The sequence below is a fragment of the Falco biarmicus genome, chromosome 10 (genome assembly GCF_023638135.1).
Source record: "Falco biarmicus isolate bFalBia1 chromosome 10, bFalBia1.pri, whole genome shotgun sequence".
Lineage (NCBI taxonomy): Eukaryota > Metazoa > Chordata > Aves > Falconiformes > Falconidae > Falco > Falco biarmicus.
Genome location: NC_079297.1, coordinates 30,454,522 through 30,481,286, shown reverse-complemented (window position 1 = coordinate 30,481,286; position 26,765 = coordinate 30,454,522). Strand labels below are relative to the sequence as shown.

At 45.7% G+C, this 26,765-nt stretch overlaps 1 protein-coding gene across 8 annotated transcripts in view; it reads right to left on the bottom strand.

The window, feature by feature from the left end:
• Positions 1-368: 368 nt before the first annotated feature.
• LMO1 (LIM domain only 1) overlaps positions 369-26,765 on the bottom strand; it is a 75,536-nt gene continuing 49,139 nt past the window's right edge. For all 8 annotated transcript variants that reach the window (XM_056354945.1, XM_056354946.1, XM_056354947.1 and 5 more), the window contains 3 exons: positions 17,029-17,242; positions 5,565-5,690; positions 369-814 (listed from right to left, as the gene is read on the bottom strand). In XM_056354945.1, coding sequence (XP_056210920.1) covers positions 709-814; positions 5,565-5,690; positions 17,029-17,234 — 438 coding nt within the window. In that variant the 5' untranslated portion in view covers positions 17,235-17,242 and the 3' untranslated portion in view covers positions 369-708. The remainder of the gene's footprint in view (positions 815-5,564; positions 5,691-17,028; positions 17,243-26,765) is intronic.

The following is a 26,765-nucleotide window of genomic DNA, read 5'->3' as shown; positions in this document are numbered from 1 at the left end:
GCTCTGTCTAAACGCACAGAGGTGAAAAGCCGGATGCCTCCCAGCCAGCAACCCAGTCGCACGGTGGCCTTGGTGGGACCCAGCCAGCCACCGAGGGTTCCCAGCCACCACCCGCTCACGGCTCAGTCCCTCCCATTGTACAGCACAGCAGGTTTTTGGATGCAAGTCTCTGCACGGTTCAAGCGGAGAGGTCTAACTCTGCAGCAGCATTTCTTCCCCCTGTTTGTGTGTGTGTGTGAACTCCTGCCTCTGCTTTTATCCATGCGGTTTCCAGGGATCTGTGCATGTATTTCTACTAGTCTGCTCAACATCAAGCACAGGAAACACAGGCTTTAACCACGTGGGGAACAAACCACAACTAAAGATGACCAGGAAACATTCATAATTTTTAATTCACACCAGTAATAAAATTGCATTACATTTTTCATAAAATAAATGTTCCAGTTTATATACAGAAAACAGACTGTACAGAGCCCTCCCCCAGACCCCAAAAACTCACAAACATACAGGCAATGCAGTGCTCAGCTAAGCAGGCACAACTGTACATCTAAAATTGTAACTGCTTTGTGTTGGGGGGGAAAGTACTACAATGTATATAGTCCTCTCTGGACCAAGAATTAAAAAAATATTGCAGGCAAGCTGACAGGCACCCCCGCTGCTCACGCGGCCGAGCGCCCATCCCACAGTGCTTCAGCGAAGCAGGGTTTGTTATTGAACCTGGGACTCGAAGCTCCCATTCAGCTGCCCTTCCTCATAGTCCATCTGACACAAGATCATGTTGTTCTTCAGGAAAAATTTGTCTCCCACACAGAATCTGGAAGATAAAAAGAATTCATGGGTGTAAATATGAACAGAACTTAGAGCAGGAAGGGGGCTGCTGGGGTCTGAAGGCAGCTCCGGGGACCAGTTTGATTTCCAGCTCTGCCGGTGGGTGGGACCTGGGGAAAGCCCTGGTGCTTCTCCCCCACTGCCCTTCCCTGCACACGCGCGGGGGTTTTGCCCTCCCTTTGCCCAGCACCGCGGGGCTCAGCACCCCGCACATGGAGCCGGTCCCGGTCCCTGCACATCCCACGCCAGCAGCGGGCGGAGGCCGGGAGCCGTTAAGGGATTTGTCCCTGCGTTCGAGAGGTGTCAGCCCTACAACCGGGAAATCAAACGGGCGATATTACACGGAGACTATTTGAAGTTTCTGCTGGTATCCGCATTTCCATGGATCCCTCGGGTGAGGCAGTATTTACACTAATTTCCAGGCAAGGACTGGCTATTAAGTCCTTCCTCATCCCCTTGTGTACAGTGCTACACAATAAATAGAAATTTCCTGGTGGCTGGACTCCTAACCTTTATCTTCATTGAGCGAAGGGCGCTGCTCTCTATATACCATGTAAATTGTTCTGTTTGTCTTGAAGTTGACAGAGAGGCTTGTGGTATTTAACAATTTTATTTGACCATTAAGGTCAAAAAAGTTCCATATATAACATCTGAGAGGTGTGAATTGACAGCCAATAGTTTCTTTGCTGTGCCTGCTTGCTCAAGAATCAAAGCTAATCTTGACTTCTTAAGATAACAAATAATGCTCTTTCCACCCAACTGGGAGGTTGGGTTTTGCCCATCACACTAGCGGGGCAGCCACAGACCGGAGCACGGGGCTGCGCCCCTGCCCCAAGCGCCAAGCCTGAGCTCAGCCCCCGGCCCTGAAAGCAGAGGCACCCTGGCCACCGCCGAGAGGCAGCTCTCAACCAAGAGGAATGGGTGGGTACCAGCTTCTGGCAGGATGAATATTCACTGGGCTTTGAAAGGAGATCAGCAGAGATGAACCCATCCTCAGGAGACCTAGCAGACCCCAAATGCCCGTTCCCTCTGCTCCCAGGCAGAGCTTCAGGCAGGGACATTGCCTACTCCTTTTCTAAAATGCTTTCTAGATTTGATTTAACTCTGGCAGCTTCAGGTAGAGCATCTCCATAAAACCAAATATTCTCTGCTACAAGAACAGGACTGATCATTTTAGAGCTCCTTTAGAGGTCCAACATGGGCACAAGTTTTCTCCAACCAGACACCTGCAAATAAACTGATCAATTTGTCAGGTTGGTACAGAGAGAACTGGGTGCTGGTTCTCGCTTTATATGGTTTCACTCAAGACCTGCCGTCTTCCTCCCTCTGTAGCACATGCTTTAGTAGTTCTGAAATTCAACCTTCTTTTGTATATTAAAAAGCTAAAAATTAATCTCAATTTAAATTAACAGCTTTTATGCTAAAAACTATACTGCACACACTCTCCTTAACACCACCTTCCCACCAGCAGGTTTACTCGCTGTAAGTAACAGACACAGCTGCTTGCTTTTTTTTGCTATTTATCACTACCTTAAGTACAATATAAATCTCCAGGAAGAGAAATGCAAAAATTAATCTTGCCAGCAGCATCCTCAACAGCTGCCTCTCACCAAACCTGGTTCGGGTCTAGAGGAGCCAAAGGAGGCGCTGGAGAACTGGGGAGTTGGGGCATGTGTGTGTATGAGCACGTGGGAACTAAAATGCAGAGCAGGGGTACCCTGAGACCCTGTGAAAGAGAAGGCTGGATTCACTGGAAAGGCGACTATTTCTTTCTGCCTGCCAGTCCTGCAAATCCAGCAGTAAACTGGGATCTCTTCAGCTGATGCCTCACCACTAGGGACAGAGGATTGAACAGGGCAACTTCAGACCCAGCCTCAAGCATCCCAGCCCGCAGCAATCTTCAGAGCAAGCTGTGGGACCGTGCCACCGGCCCCCATGCTCTGAGCAGGTCTGTCACTTCTGGCCAGTTGAGCGCCAGCCGGCAGCAGCAGGCAACAGGCACTGAACCTACCCTGCCGTTTCTATAGAGTGATTTTCCTCTAAGCAGAACCACATTTTAGACAACGGCAACACAAGTAGCTGGATTTCCTGCAAGCCATGACCTATTCGCCAGTTACAGCAGCGACCAACTTTTGTTCAGTATTATGACAAGCAGCGTCAACCTTACAACAGTTTAAAGCACGGTAGGCTGAGTGGCATTGTGGGACTTGCTGCAAACCTGATGTTTTGGAGAATGAAGCTAATGAAAACACTGCACACTGGTAAAAGTATTAGAGATTTTGCTCTGATGGATTTAACACTCTGCAGAGAGTCTAGCTATAGAAGGGCAAGTAAGCTGGAAGAGAACTAGAGAAAGGTCATCATCATAAAATCTTTTCATAGCTGAAGAACAAGGTGGGGTTTCTGATTCAGAGCTAGTTTTGGCATCCACCTCTGCGATTTTGACTTTCGGGTTATTTCAACTCACTGGTCTCGGTTCAGCTTCCAGTGCTGTCTGTTACAGGAGCACTTCCATTCTGCCCTTTGGGGCCAAAATCTCTATAGAGGATAAGTCATAACATTTCATAGCCTTCTGATCTCAGCCCAAAATAACAATCTACGCGTAGCTCTGTGCTGCCTACTCTGCCCAGATTTCAGAAGAACTCAGCTCGTCCCTAACTGGGCAACCCCCTTGAGTGTCAAAGCGTGAATCTGCTACAAGGGGGCGATTACCTGCGCTTCCCTGCCAGGCAGTGACAGCACGTGGAGGTTATTATAAGGGCAGAGCAAGGCTCACTTCGCGCTGCCAACAGGAACAGCGTTGGCAATCGCAGAAGGGAGAGGGGGAGAGAGGTGCTTTGGATCCTTTGTAGTAAAGGGTGAAATCTAAAAGAAATATCCTGAGAATGAAAACTGGGCAGCACTAGGCTTTTCCAGGAGAGAAGCTAGGGTAAAGTAGGGGTTTGATGACAAATACTCATCCTACAGACTCCAAAGCCAACCCAACACTCCTGCCTGTGCAGCCCAGAGCCGGGACTTGCCTCCGCCAGAAGGGCCATTGCAGGTGCTGGAGCCTGAGTACTGGCGTGGCCTCCGGAGCACCCCTCTCCCGCCTGGCCTCCATCAGCAGGCTGCAGAAAGCCGAGCCTGAGGCTGAGCCTGGCAGCCCCTGCAACGCTCCTGAGCCTGGAGACAAACCCCACAACAACCAGCGATGACCACTGGGTGAAGAGATACCGTCCTGGGGAGAGAACACATTAGTTCTGCAGACAGTCACCACGCTGCTGAGAGGGCATCACGGCTGTTGCAGGAACATGTTCAAGAGTGGCAAAACAAGACTGGGCAACTGAAAGATGTAGCGTGGCTTCCAGAAAGGAGCCCAGGGCCAGGAGCCACTAGATGTCACTGCCGCCCCGGCACTGCCACCGCACCGGTGGATGCCGCCAATATTAATAGGAGTTTTCTACCTCAAACAAACACCGTCTCTGCCTTCAACGATGTGAGTGAGTAAAGCCACCCAAGCTACAAATGGCTCGCCCCATTCTCCGCTTCCATAGCCCGGCACCAACCAGCCGCAACCCCATTCATCCCCATGAACTAAGCTGCCATCAGAGGTCACGGAAGGAGAACCAGACCCCAGTTCGCATGGTCTTGTAAGTTCAGTGGGAAAGATGGCAGGGCTTTGCATTCACACACGTGCCACATACGGCTCGTTAGAGATCTCACTGTGATTCTTGTTCTAGGACAAGCAATGAATCTTTAAGTCGGGCTTTTAGCTCGACTTTTAGAGGATCAGGTTCTCCATCTTCCCATGAGTTTTTTCATCTCTCTCACACCTGCACAAGGGATGAAGCATTGCCTCCTAGTTTCATCTTTGGGAAACACAACCCCAAGTCCAGAACAGGAACCCCAGCCCTCGAGCCCTGGGCAGTCACTACTACCCAACTATACCAGCAGTGAGAACAACAAGCACTTTCAGGCCTGTCTTGGACAAGGATAGCTGGATGTGTCAGAAGGTGACATTGTATCATGTCTGGTTCTGTGGGCTTCCATTCTGCCAACAAGGACCAACAAACAGGGTGCTGGGAAGGTTTTCCACAGCCCTCCCCAAACTCAGCTGGCTACAGGTAGCCCCATTGAAAACTTTGTGTGGGACCCTTTATTATAGCCCTTGATGTGCATTTTCCTCTGGGTAAAAGCCAGCAGAAATACACAAGCCCCACTCAAAATCTCACCACCAAGATCCCCTGTTAATTACACAACTAAAGGGATTTGTTCCTAGTGTTGGAAAGGGCTTATCTAGAGTATTTTTCCCCTTCTTGTCCCTCCTCTTTCTCCTTCTTCTTTGCCATTCCCAGTTTTGAGCCTGTCAGAAACCCAGTTTAAGCAAAACAACGTCAGTTTGCCAGAGGAGGTCCATTCTCCATCGTCTATGTTCTGCAAAGAGGGTAGATCCTGAAGGGACGCTGAAGCAGTTTGTTTTATTCAGCAGCAGCTGTGCTGTGTACAACCGTGGCCAGATCTGCAGTCTGTGTGCTCCCCCTCGACCCTCGAACTCCCACCAGCCCCACGGGGATTTGCAGTAAAGGGGCTACAGGTACTCACATGCATCCCCCAGGTCAGCCTAATAAGCCAGCCCAAGCCACACCAGCAGGCTGTGAGCCCCAGACAGGTAGCGCGGAACAAACCTGTCCACTGTTTTGCAGACAAAGGTATAAATTAGTTTGTGTTTGTGTGTATAATAACTGCGTCCTCACCGCTGGTTGCAGAGCTGACAGGCAAAGCAGTCCAAATGGTAAACATTATCTCTGGCCCTCATCACCATCTCAAAGGCAGGGATCAGTTTACTGCAGGCAGCACAATTCCCGGTGGTACCAAAGAGCCTGCCAAAGAAGCACAATCATTAGAAGCCATTTTAATTAAATGGTGGAAGGACTAATTAAGTGTAATTAGCAGTATCAAATACTGTATTGCACCAATAAATAGAAGTTGCAGTCTCCATTTCGCTGACCAACCAGTGTGCGGGAACTTGGGATAAAACTGCCTGGTGAGCAGGCTCCGATTGTCGAGAAGAAACTTCATTTGGTTTGTGAGCCTAGGGCTAATTTGCTGTCTAATGGAGAAAAGCATTAAACACTTAGAGCACTATTTTGGGGCTCACAAAATTTCAGTCAAAAGCTACCTGCCTCTCCGCAGTGGTAGGGGAGGTGCTCAGAGCCGCCCGTCCTCTGCGTGCGCTCGCCCCAGCCGCGCTTGGCCGCAGCCTAACGGGGGGATAAGCTGGCAGCCTCTTGCAACAAGACGCTGAAGACCTGCAAACTTTGCCAACCCTGGCAGGCAACGTTATAATGTAGCTCGGGAAGAACCTCACTCACCTGCTGTTTAAACCTAAAAAGCACGATTTCTCTTGCAATGAGTACACCAGCATTTTGCAAGGCATCTCAGAGTGCCAGCCCTCCTCCCTGGCTGGTCCCCCCTCCTCCCACCTCCGTGTCCCTCCCGGGAGCCAGCTAAGCCCTTCCACCGTGGCCCGAACAGCATGCTCAGCCGTTCCACTTCAGCTCCCCGCTCCTCGAGGACAGCCCTTCAGCACTGGAAGCTTTGCCATTTTCATCTTGGCTTTCACTATCTGTCTCCCCAGATGTCTGCTGCTGTTACAGCTCCCGCTGGGGGACTCAACCAAGGCTGCAGCATCCCTCCCCCAGCCCCCTTCTCCAAGATGCCCCTGCAGACCCCTGTGAACCCCATGGGCAGCATGCCACTGCAGCGTTACAGCCACGGGAACCAACTGGGCCTCGAATCAACAGGACGACAAAACCAAGTTTCACCCAAGACCGGGGTCAATATGCACACAGTTAGTTACTTTGCTTTGGAGATGATAAAAACGGTATTCTGGGGGCGACGAGCCTCAAGACGTACGGTTCCTGCTGACCATTAGCTCTGTGCGTGCAACGCGTCACTGCCCGCAGACGGATTTGGGCTCACAGTTTGTTTCAAGCCATTGGTTCTGGCTGATTCCCCACCACATAGATGAGAAGCATCAGGAAAATCTATAACCAATTTCTAAACCTGCAATTTGCCAAGCTAATCAATACTAATTATTACTGGCCAGTAATTGTGAATTAAAACACCCAGCAATGTTACAGAAACCTCCACACAGCTCTCCCACCCTCCCACAGCGCCATGCTCCCAAAGACAGAAAAGGTTACCCTTACTTTTCATTAGGAGTGGTATCAGTGATCTTTCATTAGGCTCGGCTGGAAAACCCCAAGACTCCCTAGGAAGAAACAGCACTACCTTTTCCCTGCAAGCTAAACTACGCAAACCAAACAGAAACATTTGTGCAAGACAGAAAAACTGCAAAGGGACTACCAAAACGTCTGCCCCTCCGGCTCCATCACACGAGGGCTGAAAGGCAGAGCAAAACCCCAGCTATATGGTTTGCACTGGCAAACTCGGACCACGTAACCAGTAATGGGGTGGCCCCGTTCTGCCTGCAAGCTGCCCCCAGCTTGCTCCTGCGTGCAGGCAGGCAGAGGAGGCAGCTGAGCACGGTGCCTGGCTGCCCAACGCCAGCAGACCCGACTGGAAAAATGTGGCACTGAGAAGTGTACAGGTCTCCACCCTGAAATGCCCTGGCTCTCACGCAGCACCTGCTCGCAAATCACGCCGTTAACGCAGACATCCCTCTCTCCCTCTCTCCCCCAGTGTAGCTGCCCCCTTCTACGGTACTTCACTTGGGCACAGCAAAACCTGACAGCTTTCGCTGGGGTTTTGCTATGTTTGGTAAACCCAGGCATCTGGTTTTAGAGTACCCAAGTCACAGCAAACTCAAAAAATGAGTCCAATACGTTCGGCAGGGAAACTGGGAGGTTAATCCTAGATTTGCTCTGTGCCCAGCACTGCTACATGCACAAGTATAAAATATCCATTATTCATTAGCATCACAGTTGTGTGAAGCTCAATCTAGATTAAACAAAATAAAGGGGCCCCAGACAGCACCATTTGCATTGTTAAGCAGGCGCTTTTCTTCAGCCTTCAAATAGGAGACTTTTCTAAATGGAAATGATGGGGAAATTTGGACAGATGTTCACTTAACTATTTAAACAGTTAGCTTAAGAAACATGAAAAATGTATTTGGCATCGTATTCACCTGTCTCCTTTCAGGGGGTTTGGGGGTAAACCAATTGTTAAACAGCTTTGACTGTTTGCATAAGATCTGAAGCTTATGTTCTGTCCAGCTGAAATCGTGTTGCCTTCTAATGTCTACATAAACATAGCTTCCAGCTAGGCAGCATGCTAATCTTTTTCTCTTCTATCAAGTTTCACAGTCCTCCATACCCTCCCTTTCCCAACAGATGAACACTTCACACTTATTCTAGCACTTCCTAATTTTAATCTGCTTTTCAGAGAGTGATTTAGAGCCCTGTATATTCACCATGCTTCTAAAAATACCCTGTAACTTGTAGCTCAGTGAACATGATTATTTTTTTTTTTTTTTAAATCTGCTGGAAGAAAAAGCAAAATGAACACAGGCTTTTGCCTTTTTTGTTTGCTTGTAAAAAACCCTGCCACCTCTGATACCTACTTACCCAGAAGCTACTTGAGCTGAAACTTTCTGAGGTGGGGAGCTTAACGTTATCGGAGGAGGGAGAGAAGACAAGGAGCAGGAAGCAAATCTTCCACCCCAAGCCCCATCTGTGGTTAAATTTAAAATAACCCCACATGAACAAACCGATCTGCATTCTGTCCCCCAGACACCTTCACAGCAGATGCAACACTCTCTCACACATTCACGCACACAAAGTTGAAGCAAATTAGAAAAATCTATCAAAGATGCTCAGCATCTACTTACCAGCTTGCAGCCATAGGCATAAAAGAAGCTGGAAATACAGAAAGGGTCCAGTTTGGAGTTGTTTTGCTGCTTCTAAAACCCCCTTTTTTTTCCCCCATGTCCCTTTGAAGTTAAAAGGCAACAGTTTTTAGAGTACAGATTTATCCCCCCTTATGTAACAGGAAGACCTAGCCAGCTTGTAAATAAGCGTAGACTATGCAGATTTAAAATTTAGCACAATTAAACTTTTACCCTGTGGTAGCAATTATGTTTAATGGCTCTTAGCCTGAACTTAACCATGTCTATTGTCAGCCAGTCTAAAAGCAGGAGTTTGTCCAAGGACAATTTTCTGTAGTTTATAGGCACACTAAAAACGCTGCTACGCGCTGTTCTCATTGGCCATTGATGTCAGTGTGTATAGTAAAAATTAAAGCTAATTGGCATACAGGAGCAGCAGTGAATGCAAATGAATTAATGAGAAAAGGAGGGAGCACTCCTGGAAGCAGTAGGCAACTGTTGAAGGATGCTTTTTATGTAGTCTTGCCTGGGCTAAAGAGTAGTCTTCTGCATGATGATCTAGACCTCATCAGCTCCGTGAATACACCTGAAGTTAATTCAAACTGTAGTAAAGTCACAGCACCCTGCAGGTTTGGGGGGAAAAAAGAATGGTCAAGGGTCCTTACTGTAGGCAAAACAGTAAGATGCTGCTCATATGAACACATTAAGTTTAGCACCTTTTAACAGATTTTTCCTTTCTGACCAAAATGTGCAGGATGGCTAAACTGAGAACCTGATTGCCTATTTCTGTCACCACGAGAAACAACAATCTGTTTTAGTCATTGCCTACAAGGAAAGAGTCCCCAGTTGTTCTCCTCTCCCTAGCCTGGTGTCTGGCTAGCTAGCAGTTTATGATCCAGAAATAGGGAGAAAATCTTCTTTCCACAGAAAGAGTGAAAATTTTTGAGCTGTTGACCTCCCAGGAGACAAAAAAGAGGAACCAGGACAGGCAGTTACAAATTATGAGTGGTACAGAAAGGATAGCTTGCAAGCATCAACTGGATTTTTTTTTTAAACAAGACAAGTTCAAAATTAAACAGCTGAGTTGAGACTGATAATTCCCCAAAACAAGAGGCTTTATCAACCCTGAAAGGTAAGAATTGTGAGTTGAAAGAGGACTGCTTATCTACAGATAAATATCTACGTTTGTAGATATCGTGTACAGCTACATATTTCTCTGTATATTTTTATACCCAGATTATCTGAATATAGTTTTTGAAGAGCTACCGAACCCCGGGCTCATATCCTCTCCAGCTAGGAGGTGACATAGGTTTTCCCATACAGCCTCCCTATATGCCTGCTGGCTATTATATCCTAGCTTCATCAGGACCTGCTGTAGAACAATATTTGCTTTACGTACCTGACACTCGTCATGAGAAGGTTTTGCCCCTAGCATTTGAAACAAATCAACAACTAGTCATCCAGTAAGGACTCTTAACAGCTTGCAATCAGTATTTTTCCTATCTGCGGATATTAGAAATATGCTGAGCTACAAGTCTGATTTGACCAAAGCACTGAATATGCCAATAATTGCAGGAAAGGCCTGAACATCACTTAAAAAAAAATAAAAAGAATAAGCTTAAAAGCAAATTCAGACTCGAGGTTCTCGACTTCCCTGTAATCAGCCTTCGTGTAATATTCAGAGAAAACCTTAGCAATAGGCGTCTCAGCACGGTAAATATAAATACGTATTAGCTGGTGCACCCTCCCATCCAGGACACCGTTGCCAGTGCTGCAGTGGGAAGTCATGTCAGCTGAAGGAAATTATATGCATTTTGATACTAATGAACTTGGTCAAGCTGTCCTCTCATGAAGACTTCAAGTTCAATCCCAAAGAATTTATATCTTGCATGCCAAAGGGTTCGGCATTCATGGATAACATAGCAGGAGGAGCTGAACACCAGCGCGGTACAAAAAAAGCCCTCTGGCCAAGTGACTGCACTATGTATCAGCGATCACTGGGCATAAACTTCAAGGTTGCTCAAGGGGTTGTGTTTTCAGTTGAAGAACGCATCTGAACCTTCACTTATTTTTACTCCTTTGGTCTCTCCCTCCGTGTTTTCAGCAGATACAGCGGGGCTGGGACTCTCAGCAGGTGGAGGTCCAAGTCCTCTTCGCTGCCCCAGCCTTTCTTACAGTGTAACCGAAGCCGCTGACCTTAACCCATCTCGGCTGGCGCTGCTGAACGAACACACGTGCCACCATGTCCTCTTAGGGCAGGTTAAAAACAAGTCAGAAAACTGCAAGGTTGAAAGTGATAGAGGCATGCTGCTGTACCACAGCCAGGCAGAACTACTCCCCGTAAGCTTTCCTCCACACTGGGAGGTAGTGGAGAAGGCAAAAAGAAAAAAAAAAAAGAAAGGGGGGGAGGGAAGCAAATGAACAAACCAAGCATTGCTTGTTTATCCTGAAAGGCATGGGCTGTGAGAAACTCCTGGACCAGCTACTACAAAGAAAAAAAATCTGTGCTTTAATGTCACAAAGCACAGCAATGTAGCCAAGACACATTGTATTTTGAGCCTAATTAATCCTCCTTAATCTGTATAGATACCAAGTGTACAAGTGAGGGTATCCTACACAGCATGCAAGACGCTCCCTCTTGCAATGCAGGAACAGCACTTCAATTTGGCAACAATTTTAGACCCTGAGCAGATACCATTTGTTCAGCCACACTGCATTTATACCTCTCCTCCCTATGCTGAAAGTGGCCCTTGAAAAGCAGGCAGGGCACGCTCTCGGTGCACGCACGCTACATTCCTCTAGTGGAAAAACAATTCCAAAGACTATCCTTGCTGCTGCACAGGGGCTGCAGCTTCTGCAGACTGCATTCAGAGTATTGGTGGTGTCTCTGGCAGATGAACTTAAATTCTGCTAGTTGCAGCATGCACTTTGCAGTTCCTGAGGACTTCTGCTACACATCCAGCTGTGGTTTAATGGCTTGGCTTGGGGCCTTCGCTCCCAACTTGGGGAACCCACCAGAAGGAAGGTATTTGCCTGCATCCTCCCGTGCCAGAGAGCAGGGCACCTGCGTTTGGGCAAGATCACTTTTCATATCCCATAACAAAATGAAACCCTGCACGTTTGCCAGATACAGAGCACTCCATCTAAAGGGCTCCCAAAGTGATTCACTAACAGAATGAACCCGCTGGGGCATTCAGAGCAGAGCAAAAACCAGTATCCAACAACTGGAAACCCCAGTACTGGGCAGCTGACTTGTGCCGTCTCTCTCTCTCTCTCTATATATATATATACCAGGAGCTGCCGAGGGTGGATACTAACGGTGCTGAGGGGTGCCAGTGCCAGGGGATGGCAGTCCTGCTGGGACCTCTCTGCCCCTTGGACGGGGTGCACGGGGCTGCTCCACCTGCCAGAGGCACTGGCATCACGCTCGGGTTGCAGCGCTGACGCCGTGCTGAGGTTGCAGCCCTGGCCAAACCGCGTAGGAAGAGGGGTGAAAAGAATTTCCATGAAATCCACTGAGACAAGTATCAGGGCTTGCTGGAAAGCCCTTCTCCGTTACTGATTTGCCATAATTTTTTAATGCAGGTTTCAAGCTTTCTTTGGAGTCTAATTAAGGCCCTGATCAGTTTAAATGATGAAAAACTTTCCCAACACCAGCATATCAAACATGCAGAAGCAACAGTTCAGCTCCTGTTAAAGTGAGCCTGACTCGCCTTTGCTTGTGTGAGGGCACCATGCTGAGTAAAAAGGAAAAATCACGTTCTTCATCAGCACTTCACAGTGAAATTTAAGTTGTCAGTTCCTCCCAGGAAATCCTGATGCAACACCCAAACCGTCCCTGTGAACTGGAGCCTGGTGAATGTTTAATTACGCCCAGGAACAAACACAGTGCTGGGGGGGGGCTGCGAGAAGCCAGACGGGCTGCGGGCTAAGCTTCTCTGTCCCAGAAGCAGTTTCTTCAATAGCATTTGCTTATCAAAAATAATTAGAGGTTGGAGCGCTGCAACCGTGATTATGAAACAAACGGTAAATCTATTTGCTCAGACCAAATGTATTGAAAGATACATCTAGACACAGCTGGAGACTGAGGTGATACCGCAAGGATAACAACTCGAGATCAAATTTCATCTTTCATGATTAAAAAATGAGCAAGAAAGTGTTTTATGAAATGTGAAGGTTAACAAATGTTCCTTCACAAGCAATGACGACAGTTTATCTTTTGAAACGAACGAGCAGGCTACGCTCCGCTAGCAGCTTCTGAAACGCACTTGAAAGATTTCTTCTAAAAACCCACGGAGGACCAGCACACTCGCATGGAGCCGGCTCCGAAGCAACGCTGGGATGGCAGCGCCCACGCTCCTGTCCCATGCCAATGGCCACAAGCTCGCCCCTGCCCCCCGATCCCTGCGGGGTCTGCAGCCCCGCGACACCCGCCCGCAGGAGGGGTGGCACCAGCAGGGTTCCAGACCTGCGGTTTAACTGCCGCTTCAGCTGAACTTCGAAGCTGCCCCAAATATCCCAGGAGCCCCTGCTGCCTATAGGGAAGCACCTATACATTGCTGCCTCCGCAGCGCCGAGGCAAGGGGGCCTGGCGTGGGGCAGTGGCGGTGGGGTCCCTGCAGCCGGGGCAGCCCCAGCGAGCAGAGGGGACAGCACGCCTCGCGGGGCAGTGAAGCACGTGTTCCCAAACGACACCATCAGCTCACAGGCAAATTGGAAGCAACGCTGGTCTATAAAGAGATTATGAAACACTTTTTTTTTTTTTTCTCCTAGTCACTACACAGCAATATCCCTTTTGGACTTCAGATATAAAAGATTCATATATTTATATTTACGGGTGCAGAATCAGTCTAGCTTTTAATTTTTCACATAATGGTTGACCTGCTAAATATCAGTGCAATATTCACCCTGTTCTTATTCAAAGGCATACAGAAGAAGCGGCCAACAATAAATTCCTTTGACCATCCTCCAGATAAATTACTTACTCCCTTTATGGTGTGAGCACAGTGTGAAATATGAAAACTTATTTTTAGGAACAAATTCTGATGAAATTTGACTAGTAGAACAAATACTGTGAGATGTTTAATGAGGAAAAAAAGGGTGTGGATAGAAGCTCTAAAACTATAAAAGGGAAGAAATTGTATAATGATGGGAATGGGTAATTCTCCAAGAAGAAAAAATTCAAATTGCCAGGAGCGAACAGATAGTAGAAAAGGTGGTGATGGCAACCTTCTTTTCTTCTATTAATAGAACTAACAGTTAAAATTGAGAGTGAAATAAATGCTATGTGTAGAAGGCAACAGAAGATGTTTTAAAGTAAAAAAAATTACTTTATACTTCCATAAAATTTGGGACTGCATAGCAATGCCCTTATTCCTATCCTAGGACACTAAAAGCGTTCCTTAACATCAGGGAGAACAGAACCCAGGAGTTCAGCAGAACCCCCCCAAAAATAGTATAAACCTAAATTTATTCATTAGCAAGAATACAAAACCTCATACCTGCAAAGCTGGCCGAACAGCTGAACACTAGTTAACAGCAGCGTTACAGAATTAATGTTATTCCTTCCTACCTAAGCCTCCCAGGTATGATTTCCTGGGACATGACAATCATATTCTTCCCAACAAAAACCAAGAAAGAAATATTTCTCATGGTCCAAGCTATTATAACGGACCAAATTCAGACAGGAGAAAAATATTTAAAGTAAAGGCCACATGAGCCTTCCCTCCACAATTCAACCAAGCTGCACAAAGAGCAACAGACTCCCCTCTTGGTGGGCTGGGAATTATTCTAACCCAACAAATGGAGGCAGGGGGGCTACGAGACCCCCTTCAGGCACAGAACAACGTTGTTTCGGAGACCATGTTTAACTGCTGCTGTGACAGAAGCCGCATGGACGCAGTCAAACACTAGCCCCAGATGTTGCCTTCCACATTTCATGTCATGAAGTGCCCTCTTTTCTCAAAGACGGGACGCGGGCTGTTTCCTGGGGTCTGCAAGTCCTGGCTTCTCCCCCATCTCTAGCACAGGCTTCTTGCATGCCCCAGAAAGTTGTGTCATCTGGGGGGCCCGTGAGAAGAGCACAGATTGAGCTTTTCCACCTCAAAGCTGCATTCTCAGGATAAACCAAGGAAAGAAATAAATGCTTTACAACTGCAGTGATAAAAAGGTTCTTCTAAGTTTAACAGCATCAGTACTGCTCTCCTTTGGCACTTTAATGTGTCCGATTTGATGCTGCACATAGTTTTTGCTATGAAACTAGAACAAACCAAAGTCAATGAGGTGCTTATTAAACAGACAAAACGTGGGGTAGCTCATAGGTCTGAAAAGCAAACGTAGATGGGAATCACTGCCCAGCTGAGTATTCTAGTAGGGTTCTGTAACATGTAGAATAATGCCGAACACCTATCTTTCAGGTCAGATGTAAAAAAACCCCAAACCAACACACACAACACTGTTTATCAAGTGCACAAATGACAAAGTCTAGAGAAGTGATAAATAATGAGGAGGAGGATGACTGATGGAGAGACCTGGATTGCCTGGCAAGCTGGACACAAGCAAGATAAAGATGAAGAAAAGATAAAAAAGATAAAGCATAAAGAAACACTCCAGAAATTAATGCAGCCTGTGCTTTCTGGAAGGAAGACTATTCCTGGAAGAAGCTCTCCTGAGAGGTTTTTGGGGTCCTCGTGATTAGTACCTTGTGTGACCCAATTGTGATGCTATGATGGAAAGAAATTACGCAATTCTGAACAAAGGAAGATCAAAAGCTGTTATATACTTCATTGGCACGTCAGAATTATGTCCCTAACACAGAAAGAGTACAGCTGAACTGGCGGAGGGTCAGTGAAGAACCAAAATGCGAATTTGGGGTTAGAAACCTGTGTGTTAGAGAACCTTCTGGAGCTCGGTTTTTTCAGCATAGCACAGACAGGATTAAGGACACTTCTACAGCAAGTGAATGGTGGCATTAGTAAATACTCAGACTTATATAGCAAGGTACAAAAAATACTTCGTGATAGTGAAGATAGTTGACTCTTTCCTTCCTGCACCCTTTCCACAGGCTGCTTAACTTGTCTTTTCCCTTCAGCTGTGTTCCACCCTTACCCAAGCTTTCCTCACTTACGTTTAGGGGATGCATCCCACCTCTCCCTGTGGGGACCTGCGCCTGCTGCCCGTGTGGCAGAACTGCAGCCAAGACATTTCATGTGAGCCCTGGAGAGTTTCAGCTCAAACAGCAACAAAGATCCCCATGTGGGCAGAGTGCTCTCGTTCCCTGCCTGGCTGAAAAGCAAGGTGGCAGCTCACAGACTTATTTCTTCTATTTGGCTCAGTGCTTAATGTCTCTTCTTTAGGAGGACAAACTTCTTTGTTCAAGTTTACTAAGAAAATATTTACTAAAGATTTTCAGGGATATGTTTTACATTATAACACGTGAAGCATCTGGTCATTGAGGCTAATCTAGCCAGCCTCTGGCACCACGAGGTTAGAGGCATTTTACCTCCCCATCTTAAAACAGCGTGTTGTTTTTCTTTTGCTTCAGATGTGTTTGCTGGTGGCGGTTACATGGGAAATGCTATCAGTGCTTTGCTTTAGGAAAAATAACACATTAGCTGGAGATCAAGTACATTCTTCCAGGGGAAAACCAAAGCAAAATGCAGTGTTTTGCAGTGTGACCCTCATAAGAACGTTTGCATTAGGCCTGCTGTCTTAGTAAAACTCATTTGTGTTTATATAAGGTATTTTGTACAGAATTCTCATAGACACCAGGCAAAAACCCCCATGTGTTGTTATGCATTGCAGACACACTGTCAGGGTAGTTCTATCTCAGAGCTAGTGAAGGTCTCTGCAGACATACTCACGAAGAAAAGAATTTTGAAGTTGATCTGTAATTTTGGAGTGTTTTGCTCTGTTTACTTAGGGAAGAGACAAGAGTGCCTTGGGAGGAACCTTACTCAATATAAGCTCTAGAAGTCTAACTAAAAAGCTATCACTGAAAAAGAAAATGTAAAGGTTTGTTCAGGTCTCAGTCAATATGCAGGAGCATAACATCAAAGACATGCAAGAGAATTAACAGTCTTTTCCTAATCTTTTTCCAAGCATTGTTTGTTCTTGTGGGTTCATAATAATAAAGAGTTAAGTAATGTCCTCTTCCTCCCTTGACCTAAAGATAGAATTCCACCTCCCTGACTACAAACTACACCAAGTGCAAATAAAATGCCATGCTTAGAGGAAGAAACTCCAAACCCGTCTGGGCAGGGCTGACCATGCACAAGGATTTGTTTTCATAGCAGAGGTTTAAGATGACAAACAGCTGGCAACACACTGAGAGGCTTTGGGAAGAGCCCACAGTACGTTCCTCTATTTACCTCAGGTAATCTCTGCGGCAAAGAATGAGATTTGCTTTTGTGTAAAGAGTTGATCCAACCTCTCCAAGACGACAGTCACAGCAGGCACACTTTAGACAGTCTTCATGCCAATACTTATCCAGAGCCTTCAGCAGGTACCGGTCCTTGATCTTCCGGTTGCAGCCGGCACAGCCCTTCTGCTTCCCTTTGGGTTGCACGGATAACATCGGCACACCTGCAACGCAAACAAAGCATTTTAGAAGTTATCCCAGCAGCCTGAATGGGCTGCCCGTGGTTGGGGTACCGCTGTGAGCTATGGGTAGATCTGTGAGCGAATACTGCTGGCTGGTTGCACTGCAAGGAGTTCACACTGCAAGAAGCTGATAGTCCAGGGAATTTAAACTTCATTTGCTGTTGCTGGTTAAGCGGGAGCGCGACACTTGCAGCAACGCAGCCCTTTTTTCCTAAGGGTAGGACTGACACAAAGCACCAGCCTTTTTTTAATTAACATCTTGCACCACAATAAACCGGCTGCAATTTCAACATTTGCTTTTTCCTTCATTACCAGCACCCTTGTGTTGTTAATTACCTGCCTCAGGCAATTATGCAGAACAGAAGGGCCACCACTGTACATACCCCTAGTCCGACATGGTGGCTGGATCAAGCTGGATGGGGAAAGGAGAGGAGTGGGTATGGAAGGATGTGGTATGCCGCTGTTTCTCCTCTCTTGTGAACCCCGCTGGTCACAGAGGCCTTAGTGAAAGCTAAAGCAGCCCAGGGGCTGCTCTAAAATAAAAGTTATTCAAAAGCCCTTGAGGGCTGCTGAGAATAACCCAGCCGATGTCTCTTTGCCACTGGTGAGGCCATGTTCCTTAAGCACAGCAAAGCTGGCCTCTTCTTGTACCGCTGGGGAAGGTACTGAACAGCCAGGAGCCCTCTCCTCCCTAGAAACCCCTGCAGGGACTGCAAAGCAAGCATGAGCTAGCTGGGTATGAGGGGGTGACAGCAGGCTCAGGTCACTCGGCTGGGGGAGGCTTGCTGTGGCCACCTTCCTCACAGTGCTGTCTCCAGCTTCTTCCTCTTCTCCAAGCAGCCAGTGCCTCCCGTGGTGGGCACTGACATGGTGTGAGACCTGCCACCCTTCTCGGTTTGAGAGAGAGGTGGGAGGCGGTTTTATGGAATCAAAAGGCAAGGTGGAAAAACAAAGGGCTGTGCTGTGGGGGAGGAAGGGGACAGGAGATGATGAAAGAAGAAGTGGACTCACTGAGATGCCAGAATCCCATTTTCTCTAGAGCCTTCATTTGACTTTGCTACTGATTTTTATTTTTACTAGTGTCAATCACTAAAAATGACAATGCTGGGCCTGTAACGAGCACACCGTGGGCTTAACCAATGCAGAGGAGACAAGAGGGGACACTCTGGTGACAGTAGCAGGTGTCACTGGTTATATACTCTTACAGAAAAGTTAAGCCACCGGTTCTGTAGGAAGTGCCAGATGTCCCAGAAAGTAGCAGCTTGATAATGGAATTATTAACAGTCCCTTAACCACAGAGGACCAAGTTAGTGCCACTGTAATAAGTGACATTTGCTGCTTTCCTTAAAAGCCGGGGTGATCTGACAGTGGCTAATGGTCAGCACGTGTAAAACCCACCACTCCTACGGCAATAATTGCTTTGTCAGAGCTGCAAGCAGACGACAATAGCACTTAAGACACCTCTACACAAACAGCGAGGTATTGATCCATTTGTTATCAAAGTGGTCTCAGCAGCACAGAGACAGGTCAAGTAACATTCACAAACTCTTTAGGATTAAAAAGCCCCCCTGCCCTCGGCTGCAGCACACCCGAAACCCGCTTGCAAAGTCGATACAAGCAAACTTTTGACGCCGGTGACAAATATGCAATAATTAAGTGAAAACTTCAATCTGTGTTTGACTGCCACGTACACAATCCCTAAGGCTCCTGAGAGAAATTTTATGTACACAGCCACAGAGAAACACCCACACGTTTGGAAAGAGGGAAAAGACAGGGAAGTGTCAGAAGCGTGATATACCGCAGCGGACGGCAGAAGTCCTATGCGCCTGGTGAGAGTTTCTTACAAGAATGAGGGAAGCAGCCCTGTGGTCCTGGACACAGGTTTTTTTCTTTTTTTCTTCTTCACCCCGCCCCCCCACCCCGAGTAAATTGGAGCAAAGAGAAGCTTTACTTTTCAAATAACTTCTTTTTCAGAAAATTTAAAAGCCTTTGTCCCACGTTCCCTCCAACTCCGTGCCAAGAAGACAGCACATCGCCTTATTCTGAGGCAGAGAAGAGCGCACATATGAATTTGCATTTGCAAAGTGTGTAAGGTCAGTACCAGTGATAAAAGAAAAGAGTTCACACCTATGAAAACTAAGACCTAGATGTGCAAATAATATTTTAAGGTAGGAAACCTAGACACCAGTGAGTTATTACCCACCCCCCCAAAACAGGCTTTCTAAATGTGAGCTGCGTAGCCCTAGGGGCAGAAGATTTCTCGCAAGGGGGGTCATCACAAAATCCTTCTGCAAGGTTTGTCTAGGTCACTTGAGGAGCCTGCATCAGGAGGTGATGCAGATTTCAAAATGCAGATCCGAGATAACCAGAGCCCCTTCAACTCCCTCACTAGAGAACTGCTGCACAGCTGAGGCTTGAGATCATCTTTGCAGTTCAGAAATACCAACCTTCAGCCAGCCAGGACCTCCCGAGGCTCTCAAGCCCCTTTGAAAGCAGTGCCCTTCCAGAGTTACAGCCGGGGGGTCGCCTGGAGCGAGGGGGACGCTGTAACACAGGCATGGCCCAGCGCAAGGGCAGCGGCACAGGGATGAAACCCTGGCCAGACCATTAGAAGAGGCTGGTTTGATCAGGGAGGGCAGGCTGGCAGGTTAGGAGGGTCTCCTGAGGTGGCAGGCAGGCCCGGCTGGCTGCGGTGGCGGTTCTTGTTCCATCCGTGGCCCTGGCGGCCCTCACTCACCGCAGCCATCTCGGCTCCCTGCTACTGCAAGCACACCATTGTCTTACGGGAGGCTTCTGCGAATAAGGGGCACGTAACACTTTGATTTTCTTCTAATAACTAGCGAAGGAACATATATATATTTTTAAACAGTACCTTAAGCAAGGAAAAAAAGCTATGTATTTGGTCAGTGTTCAGCAGGGGGCTTTCTAATGAAAAAAGGTACCATTTCAGAGATCATATGATGTTCAAAGCTGCTATTCCCACTCAGATAATAACGAGCAAGGTCAGCCTCTGCTGGTCAGGTTCAGTGTTTTGAAATTACATTTTGGTCTGTGAGGCTTCCCTCCGACAACCCAACCAAGCGGTCTGCACACAGCACACGCGCCACTACAGAAAGTTGCAGCTGCAATTAGCTGGTGAGTTGACACAGCAGGCAAGGCGTGAAACAAAATTTCAAAAACTGCCAAACTTGATCAGCAAGGGTTCCTCAAATGCTTGCCATGTCATTTCCAAGCAACAAGAGAGCAGCGTCTAAGCTTAACCCCTTTCGCTGTTGGAGGCTTGCGGAGAGAGGGCACAGCCAACACCAGACCCCACTTCCCTCCTCCTGCCTCCCTCCCTTCCAGCTCACCCCAAGCAGACTGGGCTTTGCAGGCAGAAACCACCTGGAGAGCCGCTTTTTCTTTTTGGAAGTTTCCCTGCTGCAAGGCTGTGATGCTGCTTCATTTCTCTATGTAGATTTTCCCCCAGTACTTACCCAAAACTGCCAAGATAGCTAGTTTGATTTGATCAGGGGCACACGGCGTCTAACCAGGGCTGCCAAGAAACCAAGGGCTCACCTCTGACAAACTCCACGTGTGCTCTTCTGGGCAAGGATTGGAAAATGAGAAGTACTGTTGCAGAAGTAGAAAAATTAACATCTGGACACTCACCTGTTTATATATGTGACTACAAAGGGCATGCTGGCTTGATTACCAAATTCTGAAAGTACCATCAAGTTGCTCTCTTCTCTCCTGTTGCTAGCCATCCAATGGCTATCTTTTCTGAGAAACAGTAGATGAAGCTTTTCTATTTTTGGCTACCTACACTCCCTTCTTTGCCCTTTACAACTTAATAGACTTGCTGCTGGTAAATACAAAACAAAACCTGTTCTGAGTGCTCGGAGCTCCAATGCACATTAAAAAATTACAGACACCACCTCTGGACATACTGAAATTTATGGCTGTGTCTAAAGAGGTTGTTATTGTAGTGAGTAATCTAAACTTTACCTCTATTCACAGTCAGACAAACAAGCTTTAATCAGCCCGTATCTTCTCAGTCGGGGTCTTTCTGTAAAATTATTCAGCTGGCTTTATAACACAAGTGTCCACTAAGTACACCTCTAAATTTTTCTAAACCATTTTGGTGATATTTCTATTCACATGGCAATCAGCTGCCGTTCTTCTAAGGGCACTGTTCATAAAGCCTTGTTTCCAAGACAGCCTGGGAACTTTTTATAAATGGTAGACCTTTTAAATAACAGTTATCTGCAATGGTCCTATGGTGTATGGCTCCACAGTGCTCTGGTCTGCAAGAGAGCTACGGGTCCCCTCTGAAAGCATGGAAGTTCACCACCTAATTTCTTTAATGCAACTCTAAAGGTTAATTGGTCTGAAAGAGTAATGTGGGACTACCAGCTAATGATATATGCCTCAAGGCTTTGCAGCTTGCCTGTATTTTATACAGTCAAGTCCAGAGCATAAAACACAAGTGATATCACCAGGACTTTTCAGACCCCCCTCCAACTTCCCCCGCTTGGCCTCCCCCCCCAAGCCCTCCTCTACACCCACATGTGCTGAGTGAAAGCGGCAGGAGCTGAAGGCGGTTCTCCTCCACCTGCATTTCATGCCTTGTTAGAGGGGGCTCTGAGAAGTGCTGCCACTGCACTCCTCATTACCACTGCAGAGAACTAAAAACAACCCTAATGAGGAGAGCCAGAGCGTACAGTACAGGGTGGGAGGAGGGATGTCCTCCCACACTCCCCAAGGAATCTGGCCAAAATCTTCAATTTGCCATTTATGACAGCTAATTAGTTATTCTATTCAAAATCTTTGCTTTAAATAAAAGAACTAATTATACACAAAGGTCAGTCCCCCACCTCCTGTGAAGCACACATAATTGGCTTATTTCCCCAACATTGTGTGTATGTTTTACACAATGCTTTCAGGCAGATGGCTTTAACTCTTTCCCTCTGCAAGTTTTTTGGTGTTTTTTTGTGTGTTTTTTTTTTTAAAAAAAAAAAAAACAACCAAAAAAACAAACCCAAACTTTTCCTCAAATTAGCTACTTTTACCATAAGAGTTTGCTCAACAACAAAGCAGATACTACACACACACAAAATACATCTAGTCAGAAAGGTTTGTGACAACCACCCCAGCGCAGCGCTTCCTATGCAGTTGTACAGCAGCTTGCACAACACAGTACTGGAACTATGTTTTTATTCACCACCACAAATTCTTGCTTGAGCAGTGCTTTTCAGATACAGTTACCACATTTCTGAACAACCCTTCTGCCAAAGACCACAGTTATTGCAGGTTTATGTTACACTTCTTTTTCTTCTCTATTTTTTAAAGCTGTTTTTTTTTTCCTTTTCTTTTTAATTTATGTAAGTGGTTAGTGTAGAGATGCAGCATTCCAGTGCTAAAGTAGTTCTGGTTTAAAGACCAGAGTTTTGGCAGTTGGGCAACCGAGCCTAGGTTTCAGAGTTCCACTTGAGAGAAAAAAATGTTTATTTCTAGCATCAACACACTTTAAATGAGCTGACCTCCTTTTGCCTGCTAACAAAAATCCCAGCATTTGGCTGCAAAAGATGAAAAAGTAACTGAAGAGTAGGAGTAATCTTATTAACTCCTGTCTCATCACAATAAATAAGCTGCAGTCTTATGTCTTTTATCAGAGGATCTCATATCATTTAAAAGCATTAGAGCCCTGCATCACCCATTTAAGTACATGCAGACAGTCATTGCCAAAAAGATGCAGTGAATTTCATTCCCTTAAAAAGAAACTCACTTTGTGTTCTCAGTATTGTATTACTCACCTTCTATGAATATTACACCCTGTGAAACAAGTTAAACCATGCACTTCCACTGAACTGAGAGTACGCTGTCTCGGGCATCTTCACCAAGAATTTCATTTGAAGAATTATGGCCAGCAAGGTGAAACTCAACATGTCATCTGTATATCCAATTAAAATGTTACATTTGGAACATCGAGTACTTGCAACTCAATGCTTATGAACAAGCCTTAGACCATTCATCAAAATTATTCAATGAGCAACCACAACCTTTTTCCCTTTTCCAGTTTCATGCTGCAATATACAGCAGGTGATTTTTACAGTGGCTTTAGCAATTCATTTGTGGTTATTCTTTCTTCTGAGTCATTACTGAACACATTTCCCAAGCATGGCAAAAAAAGTAGTTGGAGAGGGCAGTTAATAGGAGAAACAATATTTTGATCAGACATCCATTTTAACTATGCTATAGTTCTCCTCCCAATAATGCAGCAATTTTTTGGCCCTACATTTCAGAACAAGCTTGAAAGAAATATATTTTAGAGTCTAGTGTCCCCTGGCAGTTTCAGCTGCCTAAAAGAGACCCAAAGCTTCATGACTGGCTTAAACTCCCCCTCCAAACTCACATGCAGAGACCCTGTTTTCAAGCCATTTGTTCAGATAGACCAAGATATCCAGAATGATCGTTTGCATTGTTTGAATCTGTACCAATGTAGGTCCTGAGTCAGGACACAAGATTTAGGGTTAGAATCTAGGTTTTCATTTTTCCCAAAAGTTTTGAGACTTCCAGTATCTGCTTTAAGACTTTACTACAGAGTTGCTCTTACCAGAGGACAACCTGTAGCTATAAAGGAACACATGGCAGCAGGACTAAACACAAACCATAGTAATTGTTGCTGCAAAAGAGTTTCTATAAATCATTCCAGTAAGCAACATTTTCCCTGTGCTCATAAAATATGCTTGTTTGAGGTTTAATTTTTCATAATTGGCGTATGTCCAAAGCTTATTCTTAGCACATGTAGTGTTTCAGTAAAATCCATTTTTACTGTTTGAAGCCCTGGGAACAGTAAAAAGACTTGCAGATTTCTTCCACCTTACACCTAGTCTGAGAACATTCTGATCAAGTTTTCTCAATTAGTCACCATAGTCCTACAGACTGGCAAAGCTCCTGGTTTTAGGTGGCCAGTTCCCTACTTCAGTGTCTGTAGTAGAAAAAATCTGGCAATGGAGAGATTACCCTCCAACAACATTTCCAGCAGCGTAAGAATGTCACAGGTACGAAAATTATTAGGGATGACTAGCCTGAAATTCATCCCATACTCCTCAATATTCCATCAATTTGCAAGTGACCACTGAAAAGACACTAAGCTTAAAAGTTTTCTATTCAGGAGGTTTAAGTGTCAAAGCAAACCAAGGGAAGAAGAGTCCCCGAGTCAAACGGTCACACAGGCAAGAACTCATATCCCTCTCTTTTCAGATCATTTAAGAATAATCTATGTACTAATGTTAACTATAGGCAGCTTTTTGTCCCTCCCCTTTGCAAAAAGGAAAGAAAATCAAACAGAACCCCCCTATATCAAGTTAAAAATCTCAAAGAGTGTTTGAGAAGTAAAATCTCAAGTCAGTTATTTCTGGGCATATATGCAGTACTAAACAATTCTCATCTTCCAGTTAAAATGCACTGTTTAACATACTACTACTGAGGTTTCAAGACAAAAGCAAAGACGTGAAATGCAGCAGAGCTCAGGTTTAGCAGTGAAACATTAACATCACCCTGATATATTTGGTATGCTATATATGTGAATATTTTAAGGAGAATAGAACTCTATCATTGCAAGATCATCATCATCTTTTCTTCTGCCTCTTTGCAGACATATACAATGTCAACCTAAGCTTTCGGCAACCTTAATAGAATTTCAGTGCCCACTGCCAAATGGCCATTTGATGTTCTGCTCTGTGTACACTGATGAAGCAATCTGTCACAGGCCTTAATGCAGGCAATGATGACTATCCAATCTAAAGCTTTCACAGGCTTATAGAAATTTCTCAAGACTTTTGGAGCCTGTAATAACATGTGCAGCACCACAAAAGAATTTGGAATCCTGGTGCTCTGTATTTAATGAAATATGAACATACTCCTTTAAATGTTTCTAGAAGAAATACTACTCAGGCCAAAGGCATATTTTACACCATCAATCACCAGAAAGTTGTGCTGGCAACTCTGACATAGCAAACTTGCTAGTAATTGCAAGTTACTGTAGTATGAAAATAACAGACCCTCCTGCCCCTGTCCAAACTTACTGCAAAGCCAAGCATCGATGCTCGTGCCCTACACAAGATCAGTACAATAAATACACAAGGACTATAATTTATTTGTATATCTTCTTCATTTCTAAGAGACGAGTAAATATTAACCTATAGACAATGCACAGGGAGTCTGTCTACTTAATGCCCCAATTCATTCTTGGTGTAAGAGAGACAATTGCTGCTGACCTTCCAGAAGTTGTGAAATACTCCCTAGTGGTGCAGAAAGATGCAGGTATTCCCCAAACCTAGGCTCTTCTCCCTTTCCTAGCAAAACCGGACCAACCCATTTGCTATTGAAAGTTGAAAGGAGAAGGGCAAGAAGAGCTATTTCCTTCTCTTCTTGTTGAAAGCAAAAAAAACCACAACAGACAGTCCTTTGCAGGACCATTTGCATGCTGAGCTGTCAGACCGTGCACTTTCCATTAAAGAGATAGCATCCCTTTTCATAAGTCCATTTGGGATCCATTTTAGTGTTATCTAAAAATCAAATCTACATGGTAATCCTTTTAATGTACTCTTGACTTTTTAAAACAGCTTTATGTTCCTTCAGGAAATGTTTTAAGCCATTACTCAGTAATTACTACTCACCCATGAAAACACTGATCTTTTACAATATATATAATCAGTTTGCTGACTTAAAAAATAAAGCAGACTGGAATTTTGTCTCATGAAAGTCACAAAGAAAAGCCAAGGTTAAGAGAGCACCCTGTCTCCCAGCTCCCCCTGTCCCTGCAATATTTCAAAGTGATATGTTTTTCATGTTGTATAAGAGGGGCTGAGGTGGTCACAATTCCAAGCGTGGTGACTCTTCATCTCAGTTTTCATTGGTGATCACTGTGCAAGTAACCAAGAAATAATTACTGATTTAGGATGCAGAATTTGCATCATCATGGATATAAACAATACCCTAACCTTTTGCAAGCCCTGAAGTTTTCAATGATACGATACGACCTCCTGAAAGGCTGGTGACACAGGAAAGCCATGGAATTTGTGGAGCTGTTTTGGTAAGCTTCAGCTGTACATTGAACAAGCCTCAGAAGAGGTGCCAGAAATGGGTCACATCTACTGCAACTTCATTGAATTTATCTGGACCACACCTGCAGCCAACACAGCGATGCCTAGCCAGACTTCAGGGGCCTGAAATTACCTTGCAAGTCCTACTCCCAGCTCCTGAAGGTTTTGCTTTGCTCCTTTCCAACCTCTACTGCCTACCCAGAGGTGGTCAGGAGACAGTGGAGTCTGAGCAGAACAGTAAGCCAGCACTGTCTTGCCCTTTCCAGCAGGAGCCAGGCAGAGGACAGGAGCGCACTTTCCTCAGTTAGGGCTCCTACGTGAGAATGACCAGATAAAAGCCCATGACTTCTGTAATGCACGTGCTCAGACTACAGGAGGTCCCTGAATATCCTGGCCTTGCAGGCAGTTTAACAGAG